Source organism: Alosa pseudoharengus, unplaced genomic scaffold (assembly GCF_046254945.1).
Source record: "Alosa pseudoharengus isolate Yale_2024_CS ecotype anadromous, Long Island Sound unplaced genomic scaffold, YU_APseudo_1.1 YU_APseudo_1.1_scf_13, whole genome shotgun sequence".
In the NCBI taxonomy this organism is placed as follows: domain Eukaryota; kingdom Metazoa; phylum Chordata; class Actinopteri; order Clupeiformes; family Clupeidae; genus Alosa; species Alosa pseudoharengus.
The window spans coordinates 21,438,877-21,460,901 of NW_027468598.1; the positions used below are offsets into that span (position 1 = coordinate 21,438,877).

The following is a 22,025-nucleotide window of genomic DNA, read 5'->3' on the forward strand; positions in this document are numbered from 1 at the left end:
GATAGCATGGCTTGTCAGCTGTTGTCTTGCCCATATTCCAAAAGACTTGAAGGCGCCACAACAAAATATTGAGCAAAGGCTGTGAATACTTATGTACATATTATATTTTCGTTCTTTATTTCTAATAAATTTGAAAACATTTGTTTTTCCATTTTGTCATTATGGGGTATTGTGTGTAGAATTTTGAGGAAAAAAATTAATTGAATCCATTTTGGAATAAGGTTGTAACATAACGAAATGTGGAAAAAGTGAAGCTCTGTGAATACTTTCCGTATGCACTGTATCTCTCTATCTCTCTCTGTCTCTCTCTCTCTTTCTGTGTGTGTGTGTGTGTGTGTGTGGTGGGGATTAGAGCACTGGGACTGCTCCTGTATGTGTGTGCCCGTGAGGAAGCAGCAGCCCTGCCGTTCTCTATATATAGCCTCCACCCCACCCTGAGCCTTTGATCCCAGGGCTAATTCTCTGAATCGTCCAAATCCACTCTGACGAGAGTGACACTGCACACCGTGGCAGCGCAAAGAGGGAAATGATTGGAACTATTAAAGGGGGGGGGGGGTCTACCAACTCCAGTGGTGCAGTCCTGTGTCTCTGTAGGGAGAGAGAGAGACCATGCGGGGCTATTCGAAGGAGCTGACCTGTACCTTCCCCCCCAACCTTCCCAGTCTCTGCCTGTGGACTGCCGGGCGGTGCCATGCTCTCCTTTGTCCACGCTAGCAGCGGGACAGCCAGGTCCCTCTGACGTCACCTGCCCCGCTGCTGTAATCGAATGAGACGCTAATCCCACTCCTCTACAAAGCTGCTCTATGGGGAAAAACGAGAGAGAGAGGGAGAGGGAGAGAGAGAGACAGAAAGAGAGAGAGAGAGAGAGTGAGGGAGGGAGAGAGAGAGGGAGGTAGGGGGAGGGTATGTGGAGAGTGGAAGAGAGCAGCTGGTAACTGTGCACTGAGGCTGAGTTACTGTGTGCTCACTCTGGGCTCTTCGGCTCTTTCTTCAGCTGACCCACAGACGAGAGAGAGAGGCCTCTCCAGCTCACCGGGTCACTGAGCCACCGCCACCCGCCGCCGCAGCCCCCAGCTCTCCGGCTCTCCCCTCCTGACCTGCAACACCCACCCACTACCCCCCCACCCCCCTTACACCTGCTCCAGGCCTCGCCCTGGAGACCAACTGCCCCCCCGGGGGGCCGGCGGAGGACGGATGCTGTGGAAGTTGCCCCCCTCCGCAGGTGGCCTCGGTGCCTCAGATGATCATGCCTACCATCACCGGCGTGGAGTTGTGCCAAGATGGAGAGGACGGATGCCTGCCTACCGACAGGTAAGAGCACTTTTACTGACTACCTGACCTACCGCATCCATGCAACAAGTGCGTTGAAGTCATGACTAAGACTGTCTACACTGTCATGTGGGACTGATATACACGTGACAGGTCTGTCTGGTATAGGACAAGTACAATCTATAGCTAGTTGGGGAAATGCACTGGTTTTGTGCCCAGGAAAAATATGGTTGTGTCTTACTGTAATTTAAAGCGCACAAACAAGTGTTTCAGTGACTTGAATTAAATACTGGCATTGGTTTTACTGGGACGTGTAGACATGGTTGGAATGTAGGGTAAACTGCGTGAGAGAGTGTGTGTATGTGGACAAACATGTGCGTGTGTTCTGTGTATTGTAGATACTGTTTGTCATTGTTTGGGTAGCTATTCTACTGGAGGTGTAAAGTCCTAACACCTGCCTTTAAGAGTCATGTGGCATCGTTAGCATCATGCCTCATCCTTTGGCCCTGCTACGTGTCCCAAATCCTGCACTGACCCCTCTGGTTGCGTGTCTAAAGCGCACCGTGCGGTTGTCACCGCCATGGTGTTAGCTTGTTATTGACTTACTGTAGGTAGGAAGGGGAGGGGTGGGGGTGAGGTGGAGCTGGATTATCAATGTAATCAGCAACGGTTGTCACAGAGATATTAAAGAAACATCATATAAGCAGTTTATGTTAAGGAAATTCCGGTTGCTAATGCAAACATGTTGATTTTTTCACATTTGAGAGAAGTGTGGTAATGACTCTGACTAATAACAAATCACCAGTATTCTGTGTACTGTGGTGCACTCCTTGGCAGTTGTCACAGAAAATTCAGTCACAGTTTTTAACAGTTTCTACATTTCCTGTGACGTCATTTTTACTAAATGAACACAGAAGAGCCAAACTAATCTCTCTCTCTTTCTCTTTCTCATTCTCTCTCTTTTTCTCTCTCTCTCTCAAAAAGCTTTTAAAAGATTGGCATTTGTTCCCATGAGTACCAGTTTCAGTGGAGGGTAAAAAAGAGGATTCTGTTTCCAGACAGATCTTCAGGCCATCTTTAATCCACTCCACTCTTCAGCTGTCCCGGACCAGAAACAGCTTTGAGGGCAGAGAGGAGGGGAGAACAAAACTCCCAGTTTACATCGCAGAGACTCAAAAAATTACCTCCGTGAGGGGTTGGGATTACAAACCCGGCATGACAAATTAACAGCGAGTTTCTTCCCCTGTTGTCGCTAGTTGAGACCAGAGCTTGGCTAAACATTTAATTTTAGGCTTTTAGGCAAAGGAAAAAAAAGAGAATCCCAAGGTAATGCCAGGAATAACATGGGTGGCAGATGGTTAGCAGAAGAAAGCTCTAGTTTGCTGCTAGAGACCACTGACACCGACTGAGTCCCCCTGGCTTTATTCCATAGGGACATGTCGCCTGGCAAACCACACACACCAATCTCTTACTGATGAAAAGTGACTGGGGTTAAGGGGGGACATAATCCATTTTGATATGATCAGCCCTCTATGACTGCTATAAGCAAAATAATCTGTCACGGCCTTGCAGATGGTGTGGTTGGGTCAGCCTTGTGGAAGTGTGGAGATTAGGGGGGTGGAGTCATATGGGTACCTTGCACAATCTCTGAACCCCTTACCTCCACGTGTCACACCAGGAAACACTCATTGTCACAAGGGTGAGTGCAATATAGGATATGCATCATGAATTATGCAACATAATGGAGAGCCTGGGTGAAGAACATGGCATCAGTCAGTTGTTGTAGAACCCAATAATAATTTCCTGATGATGTAATAACTTGTCCTCCATTGTCTATCATCAAATGCCAAAAGAGAGAACAATCAGGGGTGTAGTGGTAAAATAAGAGGTGGGTAAACTATGAATTCTGTGATCACGGTTAGGTGGACTGCACCGTGCGGTATCGGATAATTATGAAAGGCATTCAGGACATGTTTGATAATGGTGGAGGTTATTGTCCAATGGGTAATAATATCACCGGTAACCGGTAACAATATCAGTGATATTAAATGGTTCCTAGAGTGTTGATGAGTGCACATATTGTGAATGTTGATAAAAGAGTGTGATTTTTGAATGTCATATAGCGGACAAAATCTAATAACAGGTGGATAAACTGCCTTTACTTGAGTTTAGCCTTCAGTACAGCCATGAGAATAATGTAATAAAATGTAATAATTTTCCGATATTTTAATAACTTTTTCAATGTTGCACAATAACTGGGGGCTAAGCAAAGACCTAAGATGATAATCATTGTGTTTCTACCTTTTCTTATTGGGTAAAAAAAGCTGGTTAGGGATACTGTGTTTCAAAACTGCGTAGAAAACGAATTGTGTTTCTACCTCTTTTTATTAGCAGACAAGCCATGATGCTACAGGCATGTAACTGTGACTGTATTTGGGGGCTAAACAGCAAATATTTACGTTTACATGTATTCATTTAGCAGACACTGTTGTCCAAAGTGACTTACATATGTGAACTATATTACAAGGGATTACATTGTCCCAGGAGCAACTTGGGGTTAAGTGCCTTGCTCAAGGGCACATCGGTGGAAGCCCGGAATTGAACCCACAACTTTCATGCTAGCCCAGCTCCTTAAACACTGCACTACTACCGCCCCAAAGATAAGTAGAAACCCATTGTGTTTTTTCCCTTTCTAATATTTACCCTACTTTTAGCTGATTATGCACATTCTTTCCTCTTCTGCCATTGGAATCTGTAATAGCCGAAGTTAACAGCATGGTAAAAAAGTTCTGATATTTAGCACACCTATCAGGAACAATGCCATGATTTCTGTCATCGTGTCATATATTCACTTTGACATGGAAGATTTTTTATTTTGTTTTAGGTTTTCACATGACCAGTTTTTTGACCAGTTATCCCAGTACTGACTACAGAATATCAAACCAATCCTGATAGATGGATTTTAGATGTTAAAAATCAGTGTCAGTGTTGAAATAAGATGGAATAATGTTGATTTAATTGCTGCCAGACCCATTTAAACTGCCACACAGGATAGGCTAATCTTTTGTCATTTATCATAAAACTTGATCTAAGTGCTTATTGGCATCACATTTTCATGGCAACTATGCCTTGCCGGGCTGCTTGGCTTCATCGCTGGATGCACTTGTCTGACAAACTGGCATTTTACTTTTAAACCTTTTTAGGGAAATCCAAAATGGTGGCGTTGGAGCAGGTGTACACATGATATTTGGTGAACCAATGGGGCCCTTCCCCAGAAAGGGTGCCAAAATTCAGTACTGTTTACCATGTGTTTCTAAAGCTTGCCATAAAATAGCATACCAGTGCAACATAACATACCACAGCGAAATAAAAAATAAAGACAAGAGACACATGTCTGGCATGCAACAACACTAAGGCAAGATCGCCAAACAAGACAAGCCTCCAGCAAACAATTTGCAATAAAATCAAAACAAATGTGAGACTGCTGCTGATGGAAAGGTGTTAACTAGGGTCAAGGTGGTTCAAAACAGATCACTCAAAAGGCCAATTAAGGTGCTGCCACTAGATTTAAAGATTGAGCAGCCAAACACGTAGCCATACAAGTGGGTGCCACTCCACTAAAAACAAAATGGCTAGAACCATGAGGTGAACAGGGGTGTATTCCAAGTACGTGGTTTAGTGACAAACCTGGGTAAGTTAACTCAGAGTAAGTAAACCTTATGATCTGCATAATTACTAATAGCTAAACATATTTGTTTTTTTGTATTTGAATACATCATATTGATATTTAAATTATTACTCTACACTTGTCTTCAATATCATCACATTTGTGGTGTGCAAGTCTAATTGTGTGCATGTCACTTTAAGGAGAACGTGCGCAATTAGCTTTCAGACTCACGGTTGTAGGCTAGTGGAAAATAGTTTCGCATAGTGCAAGGATATGATTCAATTCATCATGTATGTTTGCTATGTCATTAGATAAAATAAATGTTCAAAAAACTAACAAGTCAAAGAAAATCTTTCTTGAATGAGATCATAAAAGGAGATACGTAAGTGTCTCGCAATGTTCATTTCTGAGTATGGAAATGCACCATAGCCTAGTTTATCTTTTATTTCTTTGCACTGTGCAGGCTACATTCACAAATACATTAGCCTACATAAACAGAATATAGGAACAGGAAAAATCTCTCGGATCCATTGTTTATTGCGACTGCAAGATTAGTATCCCAATTAACAGTCAGTGACATGGTGACTTCTATTCTGTGCTACCCTTATTCAACATGACTCCTAACCTTGGCTGAAAGATTACAGAAGCTAGGTTTAGCTGTAACAATATCCTGGGTAATATCCTAACAGTTAATGCTATTTTCCTTAGTAAAATCCGCATTTGAAAGCCTTGTCACCAGTTGCCACAGTCTGTAGTTACTTTGCCTACTTAGACTCTGCATAATGAAAAAGCTTTGAATGTTCCTTTTCTTCTTTGGTGGTATAGCTGATCTACAAAGCGCAAAAAGGGGCAAAATGTGCATGCTGAAGGCCAAAGGTAATTTTACAATGTTTTACACTGGCCTTTTTTGGGTTATGTGTTGGTAGACATCCCTGACAATTTAGCACACGCTCAGTGTCACTACAAAGTAGGCCTAGGCTATGGTTTGACGCTGTTGTGTGTGTCAGATAAACCCCCTTCGGTTTCAGCAAATCAAATGACAGTGTTTCTTTTACTGTCGTCCTGGCCATCGGAATATATAGTATATATATATATATATATATATATATATATATATATATATATATATATATATATATACTCTTTTGATCCCGTGAGGGAAATTTGGTCTCTGCATTTATCCCAATCCGTGAATTAGTGAAACAGTGCACACAGTGAACACACAGTGAGGTGAAGCACACACTAATCCCGGCGCAGTGAGCTGCCTGCACCAACAGCGGCGCTCGGGGAGCAGTGAGGGGTTAGGTGCCTTGCTAAAGGGCACTTCAGCAGAATAGTCCTAATAGCACAAAGAAGTTCGCTAAAATATTGGTGGGGACAATTTTGTCATCTCAAAATTTTGATTGGGACTAGTCACTAGCGTCCCACCCTAAACCTACGCCCATGAGCTCTATTAGGAGGTTTACCCCTTACTCTGAGTTAACTTACCCAGGTTTGCCACTGAACCACATACTTTATATACCCCTGTGAACTGAAAAGGACCAAACAAAACAAAAGTTTCTGGATCCCTACAACAAACACAGCAAGGTGACAAACACAAAAGTGCAGTGCAACAGTCACAAAACAAAAGGGTCAACACAAGTAGACCAACTTAACATTGCATTGACCAACAGCAACACACAAAGACCCAACAAAAGGGAACTGCCACTACCACAACCACATAAACAAGTTACTGTGATGTGTGTAGGAAACCAGCAACACACAAAGTGACTTTACAAAAGTGGGAAGGCACACCCACTACACAAAGATACACTGATCTGTGGAGGGAGTACATCCCATACACAAAAGTCACCTAATCAAACAACTAATCAACACAGAAGTCACCTAATCAAAAGTGGACTGCAATAACCACGACAAAAAAAGGGTCACACTGTAGTCATTCACTACACACAAATGTTGCCAACTTACACCTAAGCTGCAACCAACAGTGACCCAACAAATGTGGAGTGCAGTTACCACAACACAAAGGTCACACATCACAAGTTACTGCACTAAAGTCTTCACCACAGCTACACAAACTTACACACATACATAGCTTCACCTAATGGATGGTTCAGTCCCGGACGAGCCCCCATTTTGTTATGCCCCACCCTTAGGTGGCCCTTTAGGGGCGCACAAAAACCCACCACTGACCCAAATTAATAATAAATAACACCTTTAAAAATATCCCAACCAGCGGGATTTATTACATCAAAACACAAAATAAAGAGAAGAGACACAAAGTCCAAACAAAAAAATGACAAGATAAAATCCCAGGATGAGACGCAGAGAGACAGCCAGCATTCCCCACACCAGAAGCCTCCCACAGGAACAGGATCCTGGAGCCTTTAACTACTGATCAATCACCTGGCCAGGTGTTCAAGGTTGTCACATGCAGTGCACCTGAGCAGAGGAAGAGAGAACAGGAGGGGAACAGGGACAAACAGCACTGGGAACACATACAGCCGTAACAATCTTTATGTGTTGAAAATAGGACACTTCTTAAATAGGTCCTGAACAGAGGATCCCAGGAAGGTGTCGTAAGTTGTACTTAGGCAATGTGGGCAAAATTAGGCAATGTGGGCAAATTCATGTGCGTGTCACACTTGTCAGTTTTGCCCACTTATATGCTGGACCTCCATCCAATGACCTATGTGTGTACTATGCCTTCATCAAAGGTGCACAGTAGCACTACTAAATAAAGGTGCTTAAATGCTCATTTTCATGACTATATGGTTCCATAAAGAACCAGGTTTCATCAAGTGAAAGGTTCTTCCTATTTGGAAATGGTTCTTCAAAAAAGAGCTATTACCTTGATGGTTATTTGAAGCACTACTATGGCATAACTCTGAAGAACCAATAGTTCTTATGTGGTATTACTACTAAGTGATTTTTAAAATTGAGGTGTAGCATGTGATTGAAATGGTGTAGCCCATATCCAGGGTGCGAATTGTTAAAAAAACAGAGGGGAGGATGCTTTTTTTTTTTTTTATCAAGCAATCAACTGGCCTAATTCTTTTTTAAGTTAATGGCAGGTCCTATTACATTTCGAACAGTTGAACATTCATCTTTAATGTAAACTAAAAAGACATGAAACATTTCATTTTCTGTGACGACCACAATTGCGATGTGGGAGATGGCCTAATTAAGTTTCAGGACCATGGATCACGCAAACATGGCAGAGGATTTTAGGCGAACGGGCAACTCAATCAGACTGTAAAACAACATAAAACCTAATCAATTAAGATTTCACATCATGTCAAAAACAATTCAGCTAATTACATTAGGTAAACAGTTTGCTCTGATGTCAGCCTTTTTGGCTTTCCTGTTGGTACATCATCTGCAGAGTTTCGCCCTTTTTTTATTCACATCTCTGCGGATTTCTGAGCAGGGAATGAACGCACGTCTGGCTCATTACCAGCAAGAAGAGAAGACTATTCAGTGTGGACATGTTCATTCTGTTGCGCTTATCAGTGAGGATGTGAATCATGGCACTAAATCCCTGTATACAATGTATTTATGTGCATAAGGACGTTCCGAGACTGCCGACAGTTCTGGTCAGGTGAAAGTTAATTCCAGCAATAGGCTATAGGCCTACGTGTAAAAAAACTCTCTCACAACCTGTCTGTTATTTTAATTGGTATTTAATCATTGACGGGGTTGTCCCCCCGAAGATGAAATTCATTCAGCAGAGGTAGGGAGGTAAAAATCAGAGGAGGGTAAGTAAGTAAGTGTAAATACCTTACTCAACATTTGATCTAGATATGAAGTCAGACCTGCAGAGAGTGCAGATATTTCATTTAAGACAATGGTAAGAGAAGACATGATGAAGGCCCTCTGCAGAAATGATTGTTAAGAAATAGTGTAAAAGAGAAAAGGAGCGTGCGCCCACTCTTCAGTTTATGATATATCATCCTCACCACCTTGACCATTTTGGGGTGCTTTCTTTACAGTGCTTTTCCCACAAGAGAATTTACCTGAAAAACAAGAGCAGTCAGGCGACTGCACACCCTCACCCCTGTCTCGCAATTTGAAGCAAAGTGAAACCAAATTCTAGCATCTGCATTCTGAGCAGGAGTATGTGAGAAGACTGAGATATTGTGACCCTCTTCGTTGTGTAAACACTTTAAGCACATCAGACCAATACTTGACCAAGTTGTGTGAACGGACACAGAGACGGATGGACCTGATTACAATACCCTCTTCTCCCCTACCGAGGGGGAGAGGGTAAACCTCTCAACTGGGGATAGCTGCAGCAGATACATGTCTACATGACGACATGTCCACAATAGTTTCAACATGTAGCATCAGCCCAAGAGTCTGTCTCAATTGGTGTACTTACGTGGGTACACTTTCGTGTAGTACCCTATGTGTACTGTGTGCTTACTGGCGGAGTGATACTCTTCTTAATCCTATGTACTTTATATCCTCATAAGAACATAGTTATGGAGTCCTGTAGTCCAAGTTAACATCGAGCAGGGCTCTTGTAGTGTTGGTTTTGCATAATGTTAGATGTAAGTCTATAAACTGGTCACTGGAGTATACAGTATAAAGTAGGTGGGTGAAAAGAGAGAAATCTGAGTGACAGGATGTTAACAATGCAATAATCCAGTTTATCAGAAAGAGTGACAGGCTGGGTTAATGTAGGAAGGCTTGGGTCTCTTTGGGACAGATGTGTGTGTTTGTGTCTGTGTGTACACTATGGGGATCAGGGGGATAAATGTGTGTGTATGTGTGTGTTGTAGAGATGAGGGAGAGAGAGAGGTAGACAGCGTCTGTCGGCTGCAGCTGCTCAGAATCCTACAATGTGTCCTGCCGGATCACGGTGGCACAAGGCGTCCTGCATATGAGAGCCAGGCCTTTGGAGAGCAGTGAAAGTAGCCCCAGCCAGCTGGACACATGCAGAGATTAAAAGTGTACTGTATGGCTTTAGACAGTGTGCGGCCTACTTTTTTGGTGTACTCATCCCGACTGTATGTGTATGTGTATGTGTATGTGTGGGTGTGTGTGTGTGTGAGAGAGAGGCTTTATTCACTGTACAATAATACAATCAAATCAAATCAGGTGTCATAAAACACAGCACTGAGAAGTAGATCGAGCAAAGCTGGTGGGTGTTTGGATTAAACAGAGAAGGCAATGTGAATACTTACACTGTCCCTCTTGTCTATGCAGTGGGATGGATCTGATGGGATCCCAGGATATGACCATGGAGGATATTCCTCTGGACAAGAGAATAGAAAATAGGCTGCCCATTCAAGTATGTACCCATCTATCCATTCATCCATCTCTCTCTCTTTCTTTGTCTCATTAACTCACTATGTGTTTCTGCCTAACCATAATGTATATAATATATGCCGTAATGATGATCATTTTAATTATTTAGCACATATCAAGTGTAGGAGTATATTAAGTGCTTAACAAGTTAACCCATACAAATACAACCTATATTCGATCACTGTGTTCAGATAGCTATAACTTCCTTCCTGTCATGGCTACATCTGTTCTTGCCCATGTTTTCCTCCAGATCTCGAAAATAACGTTGAAAACTGCACTCACATGGGTTTGCTCTTATGCCTTTATTAGACCAAGTCTTCAACAAATATCTGTGTTTAGGCCCTAGGCCATCATCAGTGTGTTGTGGCTGAAACGCATACATTTGTTGAAGACATGGTCTAATAAAGATTTATTAAGAGCAAACGTTTGTGAGTGCAATTTTCAACGTTATTTTGATAGTGTTTTTTGAAATCGCACCCAAAGAGAGAGATTTTATTTTTGGAGCTGAGCGTGCCTGCTCCTGTGTCCCCCCCCCAGATCTTCCCCGACCCCGTAGAGGTGGTCCTGGGCCCTGAGGGCACACTGACCTGCGTGGACCATGAGAAGGAGCGCCTGCCGTCCATCGTGGTGGAGCCCACGGACGTGTCCGAGGTGGAGAGCGGAGAGCTGCGTTGGCCCCCGGAGGACATGGACTTTGAGGACGACGAGGACCTGTTCCTGGAGCAGTGCATCCCCCCCGCCAACATTGCCGACTGGGGCGAAGATGAGGAGGAGGAGACCACCGCTGTCGTGGTCAACCACCAGCAGCACACCTCGCTGTTAGGTAGGCCACTCTGTGACACATGATTTTGGAGCAGTGTGTGTATTTGTGTGTGTGTGTGTGTGTGAAAGAGAAAGAGAGGCTTTTTTCAATCTGCGTCAATATACAATATTGACCGCCGCTCTAGTGGTCAACCACCAGCAGCACATCTCGCTGTTGGGTAGGCCACTCTGTAACATGTGGCGGTTGTATGTGCCGGATGCTAGTTTGTTTGTGTCAATATTTGATTCCTTCTATGTTACTTTGATTCATGCACTATCACTGACCACTCTGCTTCTCTTTCTCTCTCTCGTTCTCCCTCTCTATCTCTTTCTTTCTCAGATCTCCAGACAGATGAGTTCAGAGATGAAACGCCTACTTTACCGCCAGAGAGTGCCCCTGCTTTAAACTGAGGCTCCTCTTAACTGTCCCCACTCCATCCTGAAGCCCACATCCAAATGAGAAGGCAGAGGAGACACTCTGTGGACACTTTACTCTTCACACATCCATTCTCTTTGTAGGATGAGCATTCCTTCACTGAATAGGGTAAAAAAAATCTAAAAAACAAAATAATAGAAAAACGGTCACACTCCAAAAACATTTGTTTTATTTTTTAATATTTATTTTAGTAGCGACAGAGGCTACAGGGGTCTACTTCTACATCCACTGAACAGGGTGACAATATGTTACCCTTATACCCACCAGGTGTTCAGTGTTACAATGTCTCATGATAGCTTCAACAAATGTACTGACCAGTCAACATGTATGAGAGAACAGCTTTATCATTACACACCAAAAGGGACTTTTATGCTGCATTTTTAAATGGCTATCAATATGTTTAATCATCAAGTTAAAGGGATATTCCACCATTTGGGGAAATACATTTGTATGCATGTGGCTATCAATATGTTTAATCATAAAGGGATATTCCACCATTTGGGTAAATACACTTGTATGCACAGTAGCACTTTTAGCTCCAGCTCATTGAATCAGATTAGACCGTTGGCATCTCTGATTCAATGAGCTGGAGCTAAAAGTGTTACTGTCAGACTCCGAGAACGTCTGGAAGAACTGGGGAAAGCTAAAACTCAATTGTTTAACTCAAGGGGACGTGGAAAACGAGCGTATTTCACCAAATGGTGGAATATCTCTTTAACAAATTAAAGGAAGACGTGCAAGAGTGTTTGTTGTGTCAGAGTTTTTAGGAAATCATGTAACCTTAAAGGAGATGTTGTTTATTACACATGTTGGGAAGTGATTCCAAGTTAACTTCAAGCTCCCTCTGTACTTCCTTTTTTACACATCTTCATATATGTCAGCATTTTGTCATTGCAGTCATAAAGTGTCATGTATTATTTTCTGATTACTCTGAGCGAGAGTGTAAGCATCTGGATGATTTTGAAATACATTTGTTGGGTTGCTTAACATCAGTTTTGCTGATGGTTGCTATGACTATTCTGCATAGTTGTTTCCTTTTTCTGAAAATAAATCATATGTGGAAAGATGGAGAATCAAATTTCCTGAAAGTGCAACACACTTGTTAGGCTTGTGTGCGAGAGGGTGAGGGTGAGTGAGAGAGAAAGAAAGCGAGAGAGAGACCCAGCTAGACACACACACACACACACACACACAAACCACATATGACAGAGAGATACACAAAAAGTTCCCCTTTTCAAGTTTTTTGGTGTTTTATGCCCCCAACATTGTCTTCAAGGCAGCGCTGAGGGCACTAGGGTTAGGCATGGGTTAAGGTTAGGAAATTAGAATTACAATTTATTTTGATTGGTAGTTGTTTTAACTATTATACATTTGTTGGGTTGCTTAACATCAGTTTTGCTGATGGTTGCTATGAATATTCTGCATAGTTGTTTCCTTTTTCTGAAAATAAATCATATGTGGAAAGATGGAGAATCAAATTTCCTGAAAGTGCAACACACTTGTTAGGCTTGTGTGCAAGAGGGTGAGGGTGAGTGAGAGAGAAAGAAAGCGAGAGAGAGAGACCCAGCTAGACACACACACACACACACACACACACACACAAACCACATATGACAGAGAGATACACAAAAAGTTCCCCTTTTCAAGTTTTTTGGTGTTTTATGCCCCCAACATTGTCTTCAAGGCAGCGCTGAGGGCACTAGGGTTAGGCATGGGTTAAGGTTAGGAAATTAGAATTACAACTTATTTTGATTGGTAGTTGTTTTAACTATTATGCACTGGCCAGTTGTTCTCGCCCCACTATTCCCATCTAAAAGTCAAATAGAACTAGAAAAGCATTTCCTGAAGGAAATATAGTGCATGAAAATGCAAAAATATGATGAGTTCATATGGTTAAATTATTTGCTTGGTAGATAAGGTTTAATATAGTTGGAATGACTGAACAGTTAAATAGGTTGATAATTGAAATGGTTAAATTATTTAGGCAGATAGTTGACGATAACTAACAGTTGGAATGGCTCCAATGTTTGCTAGCAGTTATGATAACTATGTTAACAAAGATAACAATGCTAACCAAGTTACTATGCTAACTAGCATGCTAACAATTTTAAAATGTTAACTATGCTAACCATATGACTTAGCTAATCATTTTTATTAGTTATGCTAACATTAGCATGCTAACATGCTAATTATGTTAACCATGTGACTTAAGTAACTTCGCTAATCATTTTTAACAGTTATGCTAACCTAATTATGCTAACCATGTGACTTAGGTAACTTCGCTAATCATTTTTAACAGTTATGCTAACTATGTTAACTAGCATGCTAACATGTTAGCATGCTAACTATGCTAACCATGTGACTTAGCTAACTTAGCTAATCATTTCTAGCAGTTATGCTAACTATCATGCTAACATGCTAACTATGCTAACCATGTTACTTAGCTAACTTAGCTAATAATTTTTAGCAGTTTTGCTAAAAATGTTAACTAGCATGCTAACAAGCTAGCATGCTAACTATGCTAACCATGTTACTTAGCTAACTTAGCTAATCATTTTTAGTAGTTATGCTAACTAGCATGCTAACATGCTAACTATGCTAACCATGTTACTTAGCTAATCATTTTTAGCAGTTTTGCTAAAAATGTTAGCAATGCTAGCATGCTAACTATGTTAACCATGCTAACTAGCTACAGTGGGTAGGAGTCATAGTTGATGACAAGTAACAGTTACAATGGCTGAACAGTTAAAAAGTTCAGTAGTTTAAAGGGTTAAATTGTGAAATATTGTAGTGAGGACTTTTATTTTGAAACAGTTTTTGGCAGAGGAAGCAGTTGAACAGGATGTGTAGTCTTAATAGGGCCAGTTTGTATGCTTAAAGCCTGAGACTGGCAGTTGATGCAGGTGGCCCGAACACCTGCCATAGGATTCTAATTGCTTAACGGCTCTATTGTGATGTCATCAGCCCATGTTAAGTCTATGGGGAAATTTTGAGTAGTTTTTAATTAATAGTTTAAAAAGTATAAAAGTTACAAAGCTGAAAAATACAAAACCCACATGTCCTAAGTAAGACCTACGTAACATAGTTTGAATGAAGTTTATACGTTAAACGGTTGAAGCTGCATTAACTGCGTTAGAAGAATAATAATAAAATGCCTAGGAAGAACAGTACAGTGCATTTTCATGCACTGTAATAAAAGTTAAAAAGGAGAGATAAAAAAGACACAGAGTGGTTTAAAACTTTAGTTACATTTTTCATTAAAACCTTTGGGATGTTTGAAGTTGCTCTGCTCTTTTCCTCTGTAAACAGGTCCAGCCTGGGTTAGGTTTAGGATTAGGTCCCTTTAGTCAACGGTGGCAGCGCTGCCTGGAACACGACGTTGGGGGCATAAAACACCATCGAGCCCTCTTCACTGAACTGATCAAATCTAATGGTGCCTATGAATCATCAACACATTATACTGACACTGAATTCCCATGTAAATTAGTGTAAAAAAGTTATTATTTCATCAATCTGGTGCAAAAACTTTTCCACTTTTTTACTCTGGAACAATGACAATGATGTGCTTGCTTGCCAATGATGGTGCCTCACTGGAGTTTTGACTTTTTATTTTATTGTCTAGGAAACAAATCTGGTAAACAAGTTCTTTATCCCTCATAAAGAATACCGCTCCTGAAGGGACTGTAATGTTGGTGACATTCTTACAATAACAGAAAAAAGCACACTCACTAATAAGAGTGGAGGCGGTCTAGTTTTTCATTAGTGGCAGTTTTATTACCATATAACAATGGTACCCTGAATCCTTAATATTCTGCTTAAAGGTGGAAAAAAAAGTATTCAAAGAGTGCGGATATTGTAAATGAGAGAATGCCTAAAAACAGCAGTATGTTGTCAGATCTCTCACTTCCTTCTCTTGAGAGAAGTTGCAGCAGAGCAGGTCAGAAGCAGAGTGCTCCAGCTTGATCACTAGAGTGAGGACTTCGCTAAAAGAAGGTATGTTCTAGATCAGCAGTACATGTGAAAATTATCATTTGGTTCTCTTTCAGGTGGCCTTAAAATAATCTGTTTAAGGATTTTTTTTAATGAAGGGTGCTTTGAATTGATACATTAATTATTTAATTAAGGGTGCTTTTGAATTACAGTTTTTCTTGATCGCTTTAATGCTTGTGTCAACTCTGACATCACGTTTTCAAAACAATTAACACACTGGTCTAAACAAAAGCATTTTGACCACATTTTGCTTGCAAAAGATTACCCTCTCAAACATGCAGCAAGCAACAAAATGTAAAATATAGTTCTCAAAATGAGGAGTTCAGCCACATGTCAGCTTTTGTACTGTTTTCTTCACCAAAATAGGCAATACAGTACTCTCTCTAAATGTGTCTTATCCAACTTGCAAATAGCAACACAGAACAGTCATGGTATCTCTTGTGGATAATGAATGATTGCAGATTGAAGATTTGTGCAAAGGAGTTTCACACAGGTGTATCAGAGATTCTGACTTACATGCAAGGAATCTCTACCGTCTGTAATCTCAAACATCTGTGAATAGATGTTTTTCCTTTTGTATAGCACAGGGAAACTAATAGAGTTTGGGGTCTTTGAATGATTGTTTTGCAAAAGGGTATAAGAAATGTGTGAACCCAATGAAAACTACATTGTCCCCGGAGCCACTTGGGGTTAAATGCCTTGCTCAATGGCACAACGGTGGAACCCACAGCTTTCAGGCTACCTCACGCTAGCCCAGTTCCTTAACCACTACACTACCACCGCCCATACATAATATGTCTGTGATAAAAAAAATTGCACTGGGTGAACATTCGTAGAGTACGCTTGAACTCATTCAACTTTTTCATAGTTGCTTAAGTTCTATTCTTAAATGACAATCAACATGCCCCAAAATACTGTTAAAACGTTTTCACATCATAGTGTGTTGCTCATATTATCACAATTTCTCATTCTTTTGCAAGTTTAAAATACTTGGGAAGCTTGGGATATTAGTGCAAATGACCACATGCACTTTTCTAGGGTTGCCTTCATTAAAAACGGGCAGGGGTGCCATGGATAACAAAATCATGAGTTGTCAAGCATTTAATGTGATTAATTGACTTACAATTTTCTCTATGAGTAATGTCTGTGGCTTCATTGAGATATTGGTGTCAATGAAATCTGTGGTATGATGAAAAATCTGGAAGGGTTTTTGGTGTTTTTTCAACACCAAAAGCATTCAGATGAAGGTTGTCGGTGTGCTCAATCTTAAAAAGTCTTCAATGGTTGTTTTGATTGGGTGCTCTTTGGTATTAAGAGAAAGGAGTCAAAAGAAAAAAAGGCTTTGTGGAGGCATTTCTAATCTGTCCTTACATGTGAATTCAATACAGACATTTTGATTTAAGGAGTGCCTTATTCTGGAGTTTTTTTTTCTTCTTTTGACTTGAATATTTAAAATTATTTGCAGAACAGCGCGACAGCGAGAGCCTGCAGAATGGAACATTGGAACACAAGTTTACTTGACTATGACCCCAGTGACTACAATGACACTGATGTTTTGACTGACATCACGGGCACAGATGTCCTTGGTATGAACCACATCATTTCCCTGGTGTGCTACGCCCTGGTGTTCATCATAGGTGTCCCCGGCAACGCCTTGGTGGCCTACGTCACGGCCTTCCGCATGCCGCGCTCCGTCAACGCCCTCTGGTTCCTGAACCTGGCCCTGACCGACCTGCTGTGCTGCCTGTCCCTGCCCCTGCTGATGATTCCGCTGGCCCAGGACATGCACTGGTCCATGGGCCCACTGGCCTGCAAGCTGCTGCACGGCACCTTCTTCTTGGTCATGTACTGTAGTGTGCTGCAGCTGGCGCTCATCAGCATGGACCGCTGGATGCTGGTCAGCTGGCCCGTCTGGTGCCAGAACTGGCGCCGGCCACGGTACGCTTACTGGGCATGCCTGGGCATCTGGATGCTGGCGCTGCTGGGCAGTGCCCCACAGTTCGCCATCCAGGAAGCCGTGGAACCGAAGTTGATCTTTGGCGGGGTGTCGGAAAAGGTCAGGTGTATGCCTGTGTTGCACAGCATGACGGCCGCCTGGGCTATAACCATCTTCCGCTTCATGATGGGCTTTGCCCTGCCGTTCATGGTGATCTGTGTGAGCCATTGGCGCGTGTACCAACGTGCGTCGGGGCGCGGGCAAAGCCGCGGAGGGCGCGAGAGGTCGGCACGAGCCGCGCGTGTCATCATCGCCGTGGTGCTGACCTTCTTCCTGTGCTGGGCGCCGGTGCATGTGCTGGACATCGTGCACCTGGCCCTGCCAGCTGACCACCACATCCACCACGGCCACAAGCTGGCGTTGGCCAACGTGCTGGCCACCTGCCTGGCCTACGTCAACAGCTGCCTTAACCCAGTCATCTACGTGTGCATGGGCCGGGGCTTCAAGGAGGGAATCATACGCACGCTCCGCAGCGTGCTCCACCTGGCCTCCGAGGCGCCCACTCACTCCATGGGAGGGACGCAAAACTCAAAGAGCACCAGTGCGAACACACTGGACAGGAGTGTGTGACTCCAACAGCGGCCACACCTGACCTAACCTGACCTGGTCCACCAATGAATCACTCCTCCGACTGAACATTCGTAGAGTAAATTAACATGAACACATAACATAGTTCACTGAGACCTTTCCAACTCTCCTACCACTGCTCTGTCTGATTGTATATATGCTTGTATATATGCCCTCTATGCTTTCCCAGTCTGCTTGCTACTGTGTGCTACTGATTGTTTTTTTATGTTTTGTAAGGTGTCCTCAAGTGCCTTGAAAGCTGCCTATAAATAAAATGCACTATAATGATGAAAATGAATATTAGCATATATTATTATTATATGTGGTCCTCAATGTAACAGAACATGTTCATGGCTCACACACAAATCGTTATAGTTTTACTACTGATGTTTACACCATTTCAATCTGCTGTGTAGATAAAAAACAGACGTGGCAGATAGCATCCGTTCGGGGAATTACACTATTACACTTACAATTACACAATTCTTTTTATCTCATCACCTCAGCCTCTTCTTCACTTTCACCTCCTCACATTTCATACAGATAACTGAAATTATTATTATTTAACACTGGAAGTTACAGCAGTTTGACCACCAAAGATATCAATTAAACAAAATCTAACCTCAAATCATGAAGCAATATATTAGCAACAAAGAGCTTTTGGTCAGTTTGGTTGATATTTGACCAGGAAATGGAAGACTGTGTAAGTTTTTCTAGTTGTGCAACCATGAGAAATAGAACGTGAAAAAAATACAGTTTGAGAAATTTCTTCAACTTCCTTCCTTTCCTTTACCACAAAGTCCTTGTTTCATTGATTGATTGATTATTATGTGTCTAACTTCTGTAAAGGTCTGACATGAGAAGAAAATCCATTCTGACTGTCATAAATGAAGGTCTGAAATTAAAGGTGTGTGCACTTTCACTATCCAATGCATTGCCTCTCTGTAACCTAGCACACAATAGCCAAATATACTCTTTAGCAACCCAGCACAAGTGATAGGATGAAGGAAATAATTAAAAAATGTGAACCAAAGGAGATGGTGATTTCTGCAAGTGAATACATTCATGGAGAATAAGCACAAGAAAAAGTGTACAACTGTGTGACATATGCACATAACACATGCCACAACCACCATTTTGATTGTGCAAGATTGTGTAAGCATTACAGACCAAAGCAGTGGTGTTGTGCAATTCCTCTCCCTTCCTAGCCTGGGTGCCAGCCGAACTTAGTCCCGCCCACAACATTTGAGGTCAGAAATTTCTAGAATTGAGTATGGCTACGTCAGGCTACTCCCTTCCGCTGTTCAGTGGTTTCCTACGAAGAATGTTTAAGTCTTTGTATGTGAATTTTTACAGACCCACATGAGTACATTTATTTAAAAATATGTTATATAAAACGAAATATAAGAGGTTGTCAAAGTTACTAAACCACAAACAGAGGTGGGCACAAATACATCAAAAACTATTTTGTTACAAACTACAAATACTGGCTCATAAAATGTAACAAAATAAAATACAAAATTGTTAATTGGCCTTTGGAATTAAAATAGCCCCACATCATCACATACCCTTCACCATACCTAGAGATTGGCATAGTTTTATTTCAGTTAGCCTATTAGCTGGTTTTATGCTCATTGAGCTCAGTGCAAATCAAACCAGCTAATAGGCTTACTGAAATAAAACCATGGATCCATTAAATAACTGGCCTTTAAAAATCTAAATCTGCCTGCCTCTATGGGAATTTAACATAGGGGTGCCAATACTTATGACCCCTGTATTTTAAGGAAGAACATTTATTTATTTATGATACATTATTCACAAAGAAAATTGGTGTTTTTATCGTGATATCAATAGCAATCATTATAAAAGAAAGCAATCACTTAAAGTAGGCCTAGACTATAAATTAATTTTATTCTAACGTTTCTCTCTTCAAAAACATACCATTCAGGCCTACAACTCCCACTTTCCCCTCATAAAACAAAATGCCCAAACCAGGTCAACAACATTAAATTGCTATTATCGACTGATAAGACAAATTTGAACATGAAATTGAACTAGCCCTATAACTGTATTTATGAATACCTGTAGTTTCATTGTTTCTAGGCATAATTCTAATTGCAGGTAGGATATCTGAAATTGCATTTTCAGGAGACTTTCCATAACTTATGGTGTTAGCTATTGTATGTTAAAATGGCACGTCATGGTTGCACACACTGCCAGTTCATGGACAAACGCAAGTAGCCTACGTTACCTCCTGTCAAAGCAGCTTGGCGATAACACAGTGTTTCCCATACATTGACTTATTTGTGGCGGCCCACCACAATATCAACATTGACCACCACACAATGATTTTCCTGGTTGTACTAAATTGTGCTTAAATCTGGTTAACCGCGCATTAATTTAAAAATGTTGTGCTGTTGTGCTACACGATAATACCATGGGTGCATTATTTCCACGATATTCATATTCTCATGTTTTATTTATCACGATTATCACAAAACCGGTATATCGCGACACCCCTGGTGTCCTTAAAGGTTGGATATTCCTCATTTGTTTTAATTACAGTGCATGAAAATGCACTGTACTGTTCTTCCTAGGCTTCTTATTATAGTGCATGAAAATGCACTATACTGTTCTTCCAAATCTTTTTACAGTGCATGAAAATGCACTGTACTGTTCTTCCTAGGCAACAACTTCTTTTTCTTATTATTATTATTCCGCTTACCACTTTTTCCGTACGCAATTTCTCTTGAACAGTTTAACTTAGAAACTTCATTCAAACTTTGTAACGTAGGTCTTCAAACAGATCAGGTTGGTATGTCTTTTCAACTTTGAAACTTTTATACTTTTTAAACTATTAAAGAAAAACTTTTTAAAAATCCCCATAGACTTAACATTGCTGATTGTGACATCATAATACGGCCGTTAAGCAATTAGAATCCTATGGCAGGTGTTCAGGCCACCTGGATCAACTGCCAGTCTCAGGCTTTAAGCATACAAACTGGCCTTTGTAATTGTTAAACAATTTAACCCTTTAAACTACTTTTCAACTGTTCAGCCATTGTAACTGTTACTTGTCATCAACTATGACTCCTACCCACTGTAGCTAGTTAGCATGGTTAGCATAGTTAGCATTGCTAACATTATTAGCATTGTTAGCATTTTAAACAAAACTGCTAAAAACGATTAAGTAACATGGTTAACATAGTTAGCATACTAACATGCTAGTTAGCATTTTTAACAAAACTGCTAAAAATGATTAGCTAAGTAACATGGTTAGCATAGTTAGCATAACTGCTAAACATGATTAGCTAAGTAAGCTAAGTAACATGGTTAACATAGTTAGTATGCTAGCATGTTAGTTAGCATAACTGCTAAAAATGATTAGCTAGGTTAGCTAAGTAACATGGTTAACATAGTTAGCATGTTAGTTAGAATAGTTAGCATACCTACTAAAAATGATTAGCTAAGTTAGCTAAGTCACATTGTTAGCATACTTAACATGTTAGCAATGTTAGTTAGCATAGTTAGCATACCTACTAAAAATTATTAGCTAGGTAAGCTAAGTCATATGGTTAACATAGTTAGCATGTTAGCATTGCTAAAATGTTAGTTAGCATAACTACTAAAAATGAAAACATTAGCTAAGTTAACTAAGTTAAGTAACTTGGTTAACATTATTATCTTTGATAACATAGTTAGCATAACTGCTAGCAAACATTAGAGCCATTCCAACAGTCATTTATCGTCAATTATCTAGCTAAATAATTTAACCATTTAAATTATCCACCTATTTAACCGTTCAATCATTCCAACTATATTAAACCTTATCTACCAAGCAAATAATTTAACTATATAAACTATCCTCCTATTTAACTGCTCAGTCATTTCAACTATATTAAACCTCATCTACCTAGCAACCAATATAGTTTGTTTTTACTCTGTATGATATTTTACATCATATGTTTTGCATTTTCATGCACTGT

At 40.9% G+C, this 22,025-nt stretch overlaps 2 protein-coding genes across 3 annotated transcripts; both read left to right on the forward strand.

Moving 5' to 3' along the window:
• The first annotated feature begins 1,189 nt into the window (after positions 1 to 1,189).
• lbhl (LBH regulator of WNT signaling pathway, like) lies at positions 1,190 to 12,462 on the forward strand. Its single transcript, XM_076281578.1, has 4 exons — positions 1,190 to 1,311; positions 10,148 to 10,232; positions 10,787 to 11,072; positions 11,391 to 12,462. The coding sequence occupies exons 1-4, from the start codon at positions 1,241 to 1,243 to the stop codon at positions 11,459 to 11,461; spliced, it is 513 nt and encodes a 170-aa protein (XP_076137693.1). The 5' UTR covers positions 1,190 to 1,240; the 3' UTR covers positions 11,462 to 12,462.
• Positions 12,463 to 15,408: 2,946 nt separating this feature from the next.
• On the forward strand, positions 15,409 to 19,072 carry c5ar1 (complement C5a receptor 1). 2 transcript variants are annotated; one of them, XM_076282531.1, is made up of 2 exons: positions 15,409 to 15,479; positions 16,942 to 19,072. In XM_076282531.1, the coding sequence occupies exon 2, from the start codon at positions 16,969 to 16,971 to the stop codon at positions 18,040 to 18,042; it is 1,074 nt and encodes a 357-aa protein (XP_076138646.1). In that variant the 5' UTR covers positions 15,409 to 15,479; positions 16,942 to 16,968; the 3' UTR covers positions 18,043 to 19,072. The 2 variants fall into 2 exon arrangements, with proteins under 2 accessions (XP_076138646.1, XP_076138647.1); XM_076282532.1 differs by having other exon boundaries at positions 15,426 to 15,479; positions 16,947 to 19,072.
• The last annotated feature ends 2,953 nt before the right edge of the window (positions 19,073 to 22,025 follow it).

Bases quoted from the DNA above. Each gene is read 5' to 3' on its own strand.
- c5ar1 (XM_076282531.1), top strand. From the start codon at position 16,969: ATGGAACATTGGAACACAAGTTTACTTGACTATGACCCCAGTGACTAC.
- lbhl (XM_076281578.1), top strand. From the start codon at position 1,241: ATGATCATGCCTACCATCACCGGCGTGGAGTTGTGCCAAGATGGAGAG. The intron at 1,312-10,147 runs GTAAGAGCACTT...TTGTCTATGCAG, and splicing joins GGATGCCTGCCTACCGACAG to TGGGATGGATCTGATGGGAT. The intron at 11,073-11,390 runs GTAGGCCACTCT...TTTCTTTCTCAG, and splicing joins GCAGCACACCTCGCTGTTAG to ATCTCCAGACAGATGAGTTC.